General features: G+C 47.1%; 1 protein-coding gene across 3 annotated transcripts in view; it reads left to right on the top strand.

Moving 5' to 3' along the window:
• Positions 1-13816, top strand: part of TNPO1 (transportin 1) — a 197764-nt gene that overhangs the window by 86938 nt on the left and 97010 nt on the right. For all 3 annotated transcript variants that reach the window (XM_006124293.5, XM_025185277.3, XM_006124294.5), the window contains exon 4: positions 859-1008. In XM_006124293.5, the coding sequence (XP_006124355.1) occupies positions 859-1008 (150 nt within the window). The remainder of the gene's footprint in view (positions 1-858; positions 1009-13816) is intronic.

The following is a 13816-nucleotide window of genomic DNA, read 5'->3' on the forward strand; positions in this document are numbered from 1 at the left end:
ATTTCTCCAAGTGGATTCATGGGGCGATAGAGACTACTTCATAGCTTTCTCTTTCTCTTTTTCTCTTTTTCTCTTTTTCTCTTTCTCTCTAATTTAAAATGTTATCTAATATGAATCCTAGTGTGAATATTGGAATACACAGGATGGTTTCCTCCATTTGGAATAGTTAAATTTGGAAAGTTTTGTATAATATTTTGTTCAGTAGTATGATGAGTATCACTTTCTCGCTGAACTTGATTGCACTTGTACTTACATCACTTCGAGTCTCTTTCTTGGCTTGCAAGACAAGGAAGAGAAACTGAATCTAGATGTCATGCAGTGGGCACCCCTACCACAAGACTGCTTAATTTAATAATTTTCAGTAGACCTGAGATTGTATTTATTTCTAATTCTGTAACTATTTCTAGTACAGTGAAAGCTTTATCTGACACTTGGTTAACTGGAAAACTGTTAATAGGCATTGCAGCACTGCTGGCTGACATTATTAGCAGGCTCCTCCTTCCCCCTCAGCCTGCCTCTGGCACTGCTGGCTGATGTCATCAACAGGGGTCGTCTTCCCCCTTAGCCTGTCTCTAGCTGCCTAACCCTTCCTTTGCGTATCCAGCAGATTCTTATAACTAGCAACTGGCATTTCCCATGAGTGTCAAATAACATAGGTTTAAATGTTGTTACCTTAACTTCACCCATGCATATTTATTACCCAATATAGCAACTATTACCTTTAAAAGCAGAACTGGAGAGACTGAAATTTAGTGGAACAAAACATTTTGTATGCAATTCTTTCTTTCCTTTGAAGGAATACATAATTCTATAAATTCAGTTAGTGAAATCTGAATGTAACTTTATTTATTGATGCAGATGAACCCACGCGGTCCCTGAGTGGTCTTATCTTGAAGAATAATGTGAAAGCGCATTTTCACAACTTTCCAAATGGAGTAACTGACTTCATCAAGAGTGAATGTCTAAACAACATTGGTGACTCTTCCCCTTTAATTAGGGCAACTGTAGGTGAGTTTCCACAGACAAATTTTGTTGTTGGTAGTGGTGGTTCGAGCTTGCTTGTTGCATATCTTACCTCTCATGTATAAATAAGGAGAATCTGAGTTACTTCTAAATCTGTAACTTACTTACGTTAGCTGCATGATCGGTCAGAGCTAAATTTAAGTGGTATGAAAACTGATATTGTCAAAACCAGTGTTTTGACCACACACGGAGAATACTGAACTGCAGCTTAACTTTACATATTGATGCAATATTTTCATTATCAGACTCCTGAGCGCACACTCGTGACTTGTTCCCTTCTTATTTAAAGCTGAATTGAATTGAGATTCAAGCTTATGCCATTTGACATGTTTCATAGTTCAAGGCCAGAAGGGACCACTAGGGAGGTCCACTGTGCATGTCAAGAGTACCCCGGTGTAAAACTGGAGTGAGCAGGGCACCACCAATGCTCAAGTCCCTTGCAATGGGCTTGGTTTGATTTTGATTAAGTGAGGGATGTCCAGATTCCAGGAGGCACGCTGCACCCCATGCTGCAGAGAAGATGAAAAATACTACTCTAAAATATCTCTTATCAGCTGCATATCGGGGGAGTGGTGGAATTACCTGAAACATGATGTTGGTTGTACTGGTTACTACTTTAATAACTCTCCCATATCTTTGCCTCTAAAACTTGAATGAGCTAGATGAATTTCCATATTCTATTTAACTTTTTCTTGACTATAGTAGTAAAACAACTTACATTAGCTGATACCTTGTAGCTGGGTCTGCACATTTTTTGTTATAGTAAATTGTATTGAGAGAATAGGGACAAATCAAGAAAAGAGCACCACTGTACTGTTGTACAAACTCACAAAAGTGACTGTTCATGTACTGAAATGCTTACAATGAAGTGGAACAAATGAAGTGGAAGGAATTTTTTTTTAGTCTAGCTTTTTTTGTAGAATGCTTGCGTAACTTATGTTTTAAATACTACTATTTCTGTTATACTCCAGTCAATAAAAAAAGTCAGCTTGATCAACTTTAATCACAATTTCCTGTCAGAGAGGGTTTCTGAAAATGGAATAGCTAGAATCCTGCATGGATACAAAATTTATATCCGTATCTGTATCTTCAAAAATGAGCTGCAGATATCTGTCTTCACTTATGTGGTTGTGATATCTGCAGGTATCTGCAAATTTGCAGGGTTCTAGATATAAAACTTCTATCTGCATTCAGATCTGCAAAAATGAGCTTTATACCAAAATATATAAAGCAGATATATGTGGATTTGCAGGGCTCTAGGAATAGTACTATTTCTGTCCTAGTTGGTGGGCTTTATTTGGAGGGTGAGGGGAAAATTCATATGTCTAATCTATGGACTGATTACTAAGGTTTATTAGATACGCAGCACATATCTCTTAAGTCCATTTTTGTATGGATTTTTTCCCTCCTCTGGCTTTTTGGGGAGAGGAATAACTGTTGCTGACTCTCTTCTACTTTCCTTCATTTTATGTAGAATTGCTTTGCTTTTATTTTTACATTTCTGTTCCGAAAAGGTAAAGGCAAGTTTCTGCAGTTCTTCTACTCTCAGGGCTTATGAATGCCTAGGATCTTCTCTGCTGGTTTTCATGAACCTCAAAGGAATAATCAGTGGAGCTGATTAAGGCATGCATTTCAGCTCTTGTGTGGCTTACTGTAACTCACATTGCACAAGAGAATCCAGTAGTTTCTTTGAAGTGGATTTGCTTGACTCCCAAAAGAACTGTAATAATGGGGTGGGACAGTGCACTATATGTAGCACTCCCACTGATACTGCTGCAGAATTAAACACTTCGGTGGTTATGAGCACCTGGGTGGTAATCACTAATTTAACAGTGTAGTTGGGACAATAAAAATAGAAGGAACTGGAAGCAAGTGGGGAAGCTTAGAAGGAAAGCTAAGAGGATGAGCCTGAAAGGCTGCATCCCACTGCAGTAATTTTGTAAACATTCACCTTGATGGAAGTATAACAACCTGATTTTTGTGTGTGACCATGAGACAGCACGAGCTGGCCAGGCAGTAAAGTATAGTAGGTGGCAAGGAGTTTGGAAATTCTTCTGGATTTATAATGTATGTTCTTCTGTGCATTGAAGGATTCTTGCAAAGATTATTGGGCACATGAGAGCTCTGAAGATGAGTGCCAGCTGTCAAGTTCTTTGTTTAGGTTAGAATGACACTCTTGAATACTGAGGTGCAAATGGTTCATGACAGGTAATCTTCAGTGCCCTCTTCAGCACCACTGTCCATCATGACCTCAACTGCTGAGTCCTACAGATTCTTGCCACTCATGAAACTGGTCTGGTACCTGCTGGGGACATTTGACAGTAGCCAAACCTTAGGAGTCCATTGCTAAGCCATCATAGTCTCTTGGGCTGCTACGTTGTCACTGAGTGACCAGGAACTTATTGTTGAGGCTTCTTTTGAGCTTACTTTCAGAGTTAGCCTCTGTTCTTCTAGCATCCACAACAATCTCTGGAACACCTTCTTTCTAAAAGAGAGGAGCAAAGAAAATTGTACCATGAAGGTGGTACCAAAGAAAAAGAGATGTTCCTGCTGTTGATTGGGTTCTTTGGTGCTGAGTTCTTCAGTACTAACCAGGCTGGAACAATGCCATCTCCTGGCACTGTAGCTCTTAGAGTACAATCAGTTGATGCTAGTTTCTTAAGAGGTGATTGTACTTGAGAATCCCTAGGGACCTTTCTGTCTGCGCCACTGTAGCCCTGGCAGGGGCAGGTGGCCCCTATCCATGCTGCAGTGGCACCTGCTGTGCCTTCCTACAATCCTAGTGAGACCCCTGCCCTGGCTGCTCAGTGCTGGGCCACCAACAGTTAAGTGGTTAAATATAATTTTAATTATTTAACCGGTTAACTGTTTTGATCAATATTTACATCTCTTAACTTACATGCAGTTGCCCCTTCTCTGAGGTTATATTGTTCTGAGACTGGCTCAGAAATTCCCTTTTGAGCAGCCTGGGATGGTAACTGAGGGCCCCATGCCAATGTTACATTGGATTTTGATTTACAGTAGCCCACCACATGTCAGGGACCCTAGTGTGATCTTATACAGGGTCATTTGCAGTTGTTAATGTGGTGTCACATAATATTTGTTTTACTTCTTTCATTGAATGTCTAGCCCCATACATCTAACCCTGGTGCTGATGGGATGCTTCATCAGCACCAACACTGTTAACAGAGCTTTCAGCATTGACTTGAGTACAAGGTGAGCTAATTTCCCAGCAGTACATTCCCCCAACTGTTACGTGGTCCTACAATAGTGACTGATGTGGGGATTGACATTTTCCATGTGAATGATGGGTATTCCCTTACTGGGGCCATCACTGTTGCCACCTGTGACTATAGACATTTTTAAGAAGCTTCACGTTCCACATGCTCCCCAATTTACCAAGAGACGCTACGGTGGTGGAACCTCCTGATTCCCTCTTGGACATACTAAAAGTCCAGGTAGGTTGTGTTTTTGTTTAAATATTTCACAAGTTATTCACTGCCTCTTTGAAACAAGGTTCTTCAGCCCTCCTGCTGGAGGTCTCCAGTACCATCACTGACCCTTGAGATACTACAGATACTTAAACACATGCCTCTTAGAATTACACCCAAAAGATATGAAGTTTCTAATGTACAGTCACTCTCTCCGAGCATAGTTGAAGCAGCCAATGCACAAACTTTTTACAATCTAACAGCTTTTGCTTTTTGTATACCTAATCATGTGACACGTAAGATGGTATAGAGCATGCAAAACCATAAACATTTGAAAAGGCAATGTGCCTGACTATTTTTAGATATTTTTTTTTTCTTGGTGGTAATGGACACACCATTAATGTCCAGAAATTCAGGTAAGCAGGGTGTTCCCTGCTTCATGCAAGCTGTTTGGTGTGTAGTCTGTCCCTCACGTACAATGTCTCCAAGCAGACCTGCTTCTGCCCTTTTAAAATCTTCAGTCCCTTTTATCAGGTGATGCTGTTGTCAGTTTACCCACATGAACACAAGTCCCTATCAGGTACACCTTATTGTCAAGGTGGCTTTTCCACATCTACAGTAGTTCTTCTGAGCAAGGACCAGTACTGTCTAGACAAATTTCCAGCAACTGAGAAATTAAGTCCTCTATCATCTGTTCTTTTGCCACCAACCTGTGGAATTTTCAACCTGACATGGAGGAAAACGGACCATAGAGCATAGAGAAGGCTCCACATTCAAAATAGGGATGTTTAAAATGTGTGTATTGGCTAACCATGTAATCCTTCAAAATTTCAGCATTTAGGTGTGGGGTAATAGCCAGTTCCCTGGGAGTTGGTGCATGCTCGGAGCTCGCTTTTAATCCAGCTCCTGTCTGCTGCTAGGGAGTCAGCTGCTGCCCTGATACATAAGCAGCACGACGGGGCGGCAGCTGGCTTCCCAGGAGCCAGGCCTTGGAGCCACATGCAATCGTTTGGGTAACTGAGCTTCTACTTCGAGCAGTGTCCCATGGGTGCTCCACTGTAGGTGTCAGGCTTGTCCTGGCACCACAGATTGGAGATCTTTTCAGCCGTAGTCCACCGGACCGCACATGCGTGAAGCGCATCTTGTGCCTTTTCGTGCCGTTTGTGCACGCCTAGTCCGGCTCTCGCCAGTTCCTCCTGACCATCCTTGGCTGCGGACGGAGTGAACACTCTCTCTTCAGATTCCTGTCTAGATTGAGAGAGAGAAATAGTTATTCAGTAGTTAGTTGTTAGTTAGTAATTACTCATAGTCTTTGTTTCACAGTTATAGTTAGATCTTATTTTAAAAAAAATCTTTTTATTGTAAATAGTATAGTTAGTATAGTCGTCTCGGACGATGAGAACAACCATGCCTGAATCACCCGGCTTTAAAAAGTGAGGTGTATGCCGGGAGGCAATGCCCGATTCCAACGGGCACACTCTCTGCATAAGGTGCCTCAGAGAAGGCTATATACCATAAAAATGTCCCCACTGCTTCAAACTTACAGCACGAGCCGGGAGAGACTGTGCAAGCCAGGAGGGACAGGAGCATCTAAAAATGCTCCTCTTTGACAGAGCATTGCAAACACACAGTAGTGACACTCGGGGCCCCCAACTGAGCACCCAACGTCTTTTAAGAAGATGAAGTAAAGACCATCCGCTTCCCGGTCTTTACCCCCTTCGCGTGTCAGCATCGGGGGCAAACCAGGCACTTTGGGCACGTCCGCTATATGCAGCCCCGAGAAGCGTAAACAGGGCCAAAGCACGTCGGCACCAAACCCCTCGATATTGGGTTCTACCATCCCAACTGTACGGCCGGTGCCCTGTTCAGCACCGACTCCACCTATGGTGGCAAGGCGCTCTCTGGTGTTGGCTGCCTCTTCCATAACCACCGCATGGACGGCACCATCTATCATTTCCGCACCGACGCCATTCGCACCGAGTGTGCACCTGGCGCCGTTGGGCGAGATGTCAGCAGGGGAACCAACCACGTATGAAGTACGACACCCTGCCACTACGAGAATCGCCACTCCGGCCTCATCCTCACTGGAGCAATTCCCGACGCATACAACCAGCCATCAAAAAGCACGTAAACTGCCTACTCTTTCTCCCAGCCTGGACCACAGGCGCTTTTTGCCACAGCCACCCTTGCCTTCTCTGCCCCATTCAAGGCATTCACCTAGGCACTCACGTAGAACTTATCGTTCTCCACAACCTCCATCTCACTACCGCTACGAATACTGACGCTCACTGGCTCCTTCTATGCATTCCAGAGGCAGGTCGAGATCTCCTAGATCATACCTTGCCGGGACACATTGTCACCATCACCACACTGCTCTCGTTCCTTGCCTGCCGAAGATCGTTTGTACCATCTTCAACAAGGCCACCAACTTCATCTGGTATTCCGCGGCCCAGCCATGTCGCACATCCAACAGCAGCAGCAACCGCCTCTTGAACAGGAAAGTCTGCAGGGTCAGTCACCCACTGACCAATCAACATATCCAGATGATGTGGTCTTCCAGGGTGACGCTTCCCCCTCAGATGACCTACATCTTTAAGAGGGTGGCTGACAATCAGTGTGCACAGCTCAGCGAAGTACAGCAAAAGCAACATCACTTGCTACGAAACCTCAAGCCAAAATTTCATTACCGCTAGATGACGCCATCCTAGAAATAGCGGATCATATATGGCAAGTACCAGCCTCGACTCCGGCTACCAACAAAGACAGACAAGAAGTACTTTGTCCCATTGAAGGGGATGGAGTGTGGTTTTTTTTTTTTTAACTCATCCGCAACCAAATTCACTGGTGGTTGATGCAGTTCAACAGAAGGCAAAGGCTCCTCAGCACAAATCCAGTGCTGCAGATAGGGACAACAAGCGCTTAGACTTGTTCGGCCGAAAGATATATTCTTTGGTGATGTTGATCTTGCGTATGGCTAATTACGCAGCACTACTTGCCAACTATAACTTCGACAGTTATGCGAAGCTCATCCCACTTCTGGAACACTTACCCGATACCAAGAGGGGTGTTCTAAAGGCAGTCGTCCAGGAGGGCTATGCAGCCTCTAGAACGGCTCTGCACATAGCCCTGGATACAGCGGACACTGCAGCGTGCACCACAGCCACCTCTGTTGTTATGCACAGAGGGTCGTGGCTGCAACAGGCATCTGTCCCCAAAGACTTCCTGTCAAAAGCTGAGGATCTCCCATTTGACAGGCAGTCTCTTTTTCCAAGAAAACAGATCAAATTCTCCACTCTGGAAAGGACTCCAGAACCTCATTTAAGACCCTGGGGATGTACACACCGCCGTGCCAGTGGAAGAGGTATACCCCATATGAAAGGCAAAGACCATTCCCCCAACAAATGCCTTCATATAGACACCAGGACCAGCAACAGAACAAACAGTGCCAACAGAGGAGATGACCCCTACCGAAAGCATCTGGCCAGCTTCAGTCGAGGGATTGAGACCCATACTGCTCAAGGACCTCACCTGTGCCGCGGACACTTTATTCCACCATCGTTTAAGGCCCTTTCTCCAACGTTGGGCCCATATTACCACCGACAGATGGGTTTTTCAAACCATCGAGCTAGGTTACACCATCTCCTTCACATCGCTACCTCCTCCTTCCCCCCCCCCCCCCTTCCAATCCCTGTTCAGGGACCCATCTCATGAACCTCTGCTGAGGCAGGAAGCAATTCGTCTACTCGCCATTGGGGCAATAGAAAGAGTCCCAGATGAATTCAGGGGCAGAGATTTTTATTCCTGGTACTTTTTAACCGAGAAAAAGTCAGGAGGTTGGAGGCCAATACTAGACCTTCGAGGTCTGAATAGATACCTTTGAAAGCCACGTTTCCGAATGGTCACCCTAGCTACAATTATCCTGGCACAGCGCAGTGGAGACTGGTTCACGTCCCTTGATCTCCAAGATGCATATTTTTATGTGGCCATCCATCCGCCCCACAGAAGATGCTTACGTTTCCAAATAAGTACAGACCATTTCCAATACATGGTCTTTTCGGTCTCTCATCGGCTCCCAGAGTTTTCTCCAAGACTCTAACAATGGTCACAGCGTACCTACGTCGTCTCGGTATAATGATGTTCCCTTACCTGGACGACTGCCTAATCAGTGCACCTTCTTCAACAGATGTGCTTCATGCCACAAACACCACGAGTGCAATTTTCGAGGCATTAGGTCTGATTCTCAATATTGCAAAATCAACTATGACGCCTCATCAATCAATACAATTCTTTGGTGCTAAGCTCGATTTGATCAAGACATGAGCCTTCTTCCCAATGATCATGTTTCAGACAATTCAAGACCTGATACAAATACTTTCTATCAGCCCCAAAACATCTGTACTGCACTGCCTGCAGCTCATGGGGCATATGGCTTCCACGACATAAGTCGCTTAACGCGAGATTACACTTTCAGTGCCTTCAACACTGGAATAGCCACAATATATACTCCAAATACTCACGACGTTCACAGGAGGGTCACAATCCCCCTTTACGTCAAACAATCACTAACTTTGGTGGACTATCCCCAAAAGTTTGATGTCCGGCATACCCTTCCACTGTCCCCAACCGACAGTGCAACTCACTACCGATGCATCACTCCTCGAATGGGGTTCCCACTTGAAACGAAAAGAGGTACAGGGCCTATGGTCCCCTGAAGAATCGTTGATGCACGTCAACTTCCTAGAACAAAGGGCGGTACACAATGCCTGCCAGCACTTTCTCCCTGTTATCCACGGCCAAGTCACACGAGTCTTTACTGACAATATGACTATGGTATATTACATAAACAGGCAGGGGGAGCTCGATCCTGATAGTTTTGCGCCAAAGCAATACGTTTGTGGAACTGGTGCAACCTCCACAAAGTCTCCCTCATTGCGAACTATCTACCCAGCCAGCAAAATTCCACGGCCAATGCACTGAGCAGACACTTCTCCCTGAATCACGAGTGAGAAGTGCATCCGGGGGTACTCTCCACCATATTCCACTTCTGGGGTTTTCCGGCAGTAGACCTGTTGGCCACATGCCTCAATGCGAAATGTCCCCAATACTGTTAGAGAGTCGGGATTGTGCGGAACTCCAAAGGGAAGGCTTTCTTGTACAGTTGGAGCCACCATCTTCTATATGCATTCCCTCCCATGCCCCTAATCCCCGGAGTCCTGGAGAAAATACTTGCAGATTGAGCTACTGTGATTCTGATAGCTCCCTTCTGGCCACAACAAACATGGTTCCCTTACCTTCATTGCATGTTGGCTCGCCCTCCATATCCTCTGTCCAGGCATCATGACCTGCTCACACAGAAACAATGCTGCTTATTTCATCCACAGATCGATTACCTTGCGTTGACAGCCTAGTACCTGGTTGGTTCCAACAAACAGAGATCTGTTCACAATCTGTTAAACATGTTCTTTTGCATAGTAGGAAATTAACCACATGTGCTACTTACCTTCATAAATGGACACGGTTTTCTTCATGGTGCTCTCACCCTTATTCCATACCTATCCATTGAATCTTGGACTACCTTGTACACCTTAAAGACTCTGGCCTTACCTGGGCTTCCATCAAGGTACACATTGCTACGATCACTACTTTCCGCCATTCAGCAGACGGATACTCAGTCTTCTCACATCCCATGACGAAGAGATTCATGAAAGGAATGACTAATCTTTTTCCACATCATACACAACCAGCAGACCCTTGGGACTTAGAATTAGTCCTTAATGCTCTGACGTGCAAGCCTTTCGAACCTCTAGCAACATGTGACCTGCACATTCTCTCTGAAGGTTATCTTCCTACTTTCAATAACCTCTGCGAGAAGAGTTGGTGAATTGGCCGCCCTATCAGCTTCACCTCCCTATACAGTGCTCACCCCTCAAAGAGCCATGTTACACCCCCAACCAAGCTTTCTCCCTAAAGTAAACTCGCAATTTCACATAAATGAACCAGTCCTCCTCATGTTCTACCCAAAACCTCATTCCTTGGCGAACAAGCACTCCGCCACACCCTAGATGTCAAGTGGGCGTTGGCTTTTTACATAGAAAGAACTGGATCCTTTTGGAAATCGAACATGCTCTTAGTATTTACTGCTGAGCGTTCTATGGGACCTCCATTGTCCGCACAACGCATTTCCTCACTCGTCATCGACTGCATAAAGAGATGTTGTTTGCTGCAAAATAGATCGCTACCACAAATGCCCAGATCTCACTGAACGCGAGCAATAGTCGCATCAACTGTCTTTCTTAAAGGCATGTCATTGAGACACATTTGCAGGGCCGCTACTCGGTCTTCGGACTTTACCTTCACAAGACGCTGTGTCATATCAAACCTTCTCATACTACATGCGGCAGTGGCATCAGTGGTGCTCTCCATGGTTACCGCATGATAGCTCCGAATCGCTCCTCTATTACAGGGGCTACTGCTGTAAATTCACCTACAGTGGAGCATCCACTGGACACTGCGTGAAGAAGTTACTCACCTTGTGCAGTAACGATGGTTCTTCGAGATGTGTCCCCCATGGGTGCTCCACGACCCGCCCTCCTCCCCTCTTTGGAGTATCTCTTATGTCTTTCAGAACAAGAGGATCAGGCGCAACTGGCAGGAGCCAGACCGCGCACACACAAACGGCACAAAAAGGCATGAGATGCGCTTTGCGCGTGCACGGTCCGGCGGACTATGGCTGAAAAGATCTCCGATCTGCAGCGCCGGGACAAGCCTGACACCTACAGTGGAGCCCCCACAGGACATGCATTTCGAAGAACCATCATTACTGCACAAGGTGAGTAACAACTTCTTATCAGTTACCCATTTAAATAGCTCTACACTTGCATCCCTAATTCAAAATGGAGTTTGCACCAGGTTCATATTCTCACATCTAATAAAATGTAGAAGCATTGCCAGTTCATGACAAATCTGAATTAACCCACCAATTTTTTAGGCTGATGGGTCTCAGTATATCCAACTTTTTTCTCCTTGTGTGACTGCTTATGTGTGAGGCCACTACATTACTGGGTGTGTCAGCAACATATCTGAAATGCAGCCAAGTTGAGCAGACTAACAGCTTCTGCAACTAGTAGTGGGAAATCAAGAACATTTATATTAAAAGGAATTCATTTTGAGTACCTTCAACCCCTCCTGCTCCTATAGATGCCTCCAGTGTGGTCTGGGAAGGGCATTGCCAAGAACTAAAAGTGCATGGCAATTGTAATACCAGGGATGCAAAGCTCCACATCTGCTTTCTGAAACTCAGGGGAGTTAGGCTCAGGTCCCAGCTGCCTCTACATCAAAACCTAGTGATACAGACCCTAATGTCCATGTAGTACATAAACAAGAAGGGAACCTGCTTTGTAACCATCTGTACAAAAGCGGAGAAACTCTGGTATCGGTGCACCAAACACCACATTTGCCCCATAGTTACATCTTGTAGAGACCAATATAGAATCCAGTCATAAAAAAGCAGGATCCAAATGATTAGGTCATGCAACCTTCTGGAGACTGGGAACCTGAAAGTGGATCTCTTTTTGCTTTCGCTTCTACCCAAAGAAACTCCCACTTGTCCCAGACAGTCCTGAGAGAATTTAGGAAATCCTCCTCCAGTTCACAAATTTATCTCCAAAAATGGAAGAATTCTACATGTGGTTTAGCAACAATAACTTTTTCTTCGAGTGCTTGCTCATGTCCATTCTGATTAGGTGTACGCGCGTCGCGTGCACGGATTCCGGAGCTTTTTTCCCTTAGCAGTATCCATAGGGCCAGCAGGGAGCCCCCTGGAGTGGTGCTGGTATACTGGTGCATATATACCCCTGCTGGCCCTCCCACCTCCTCAGTTCCTTCTTACCGCCCGTGATGGTAGCTGGAGCATGCTTCAGGCTGATAGCCTATCTCCTAGCAGCTTATTTCTTATCTGTTGTATTATAGTTCTAGTTGGAAGTTTTTATCTAGTTAAGTATTTAGTTAGATAGGGGAGCAGTGGAACCCTCCCGTGAGGGGAGGGCATGCCAGGGTCCCAGGGCTTTAAACCCTGTGCTTCCTGCTCCAAACCTATGCCCTGCGGAGATCCCCACTCCGACTGCCTAAAGCGTCTGGGTGAGGCCCATCGAGCTGAAAGCTGCTCTATCTGTAAGAGCTTTAAGCCCCGGACCAAGAAGGAGAGGGACTCCCGGCTGAAACTCCTGCTAATGGAGTCGGCACTGCAGCCTCAGAGCGAGGAGCGGCCTCACTCTGCCCGCAGCACACCGTCGGCGGCACCCCCGTCGGTCAGCACGGCACCGAGGCACAGATCGCAGTCCCTGGTGCCGAGGGCCTCCCAAGAGCTTGAGGGGACGCTCGGTAGAGAGGAGTGCCCAGAAGGTGCGCCCTAAGGAGGGGCACCTTTCTTCTAAGTCCTCCAAAAAGAGGCGTAGCCCGGACAGGGGCAAGGGCCCGGGGCAGCCCGTGGGGCTAGGAGAGGTCCGTTGGCCCTCCACCCCAGAAACTTTTGAGGCGGCCCGGGACCTCGTTCACATGGCTGTGGATGAAGGGGAGGGCCCGGTGCCGCAGGAGTGGACCGCGCCAGCACCACCCTTAAGTGCCCCCCAACAGGCTATGGCCCGGTCGTGGGACCCTCTGGGCGAAGGGCAGGCCTCGGCCCAGCAGCAGCAGATTTTCCCGGTGCTGGGAAGAACACCGGCACCAGAGCCGGGACGAACGCTGGCACCGACCCCGGGCCCCTTCCCGATGGCAGCGGCACCGGGAGCGAGTGCGCTTGCGGCGCCGATGGCACCGATGCAGGGTCCGGTGCCGCAGACGGCCCACTGGGCAGTGCAGGGCCCCGCACCGTACTATGTGCCATCTACGGTGCCGCAGCAGGTGCTCCGCACGGCACCGACGCTGATGCCTCTCCCGGCACTGATCCCTGCTTACACCTTGGGAGCGCAGCAGCAGGGCGCGGCGCCGCTGCACATGACGGCACTGGAGGGTTATGTACCTGCCTATCAGATGCAGCTGGGCATGGTACCGCCGCAGCAAGGACCTCCACTCATGCCCCCACCGGCACCACGTGTGATGCACAGGGGCAAGCCATCGGCCATGGCAGCCCAGCGAAGGGTGCAGGCTTCATCGGCCCCTCCCTGGTCAGCATCAGAGTACTCTTTGGAGTCGGAGGCCGAGTCGGTGGCATCGGCCAGGTCTTCATATAGGTCACGGCCCCGTCATAGGTCCCGCTCATAGGTCAGATCATCTCACCGGGAGCCAGTGGACCAGCAGCAGTGGCAGGGGCAACCCCAGTGGGCTTTCTGGACGCCCTGGGCATACCACCAGGCCCAGGGGCCTCC

Source organism: Pelodiscus sinensis, chromosome 6 (genome assembly GCF_052426305.1).
Source record: "Pelodiscus sinensis isolate ZL-2025 chromosome 6, ASM5242630v1, whole genome shotgun sequence".
Classification (NCBI taxonomy): Eukaryota; Metazoa; Chordata; order Testudines; family Trionychidae; genus Pelodiscus; species Pelodiscus sinensis.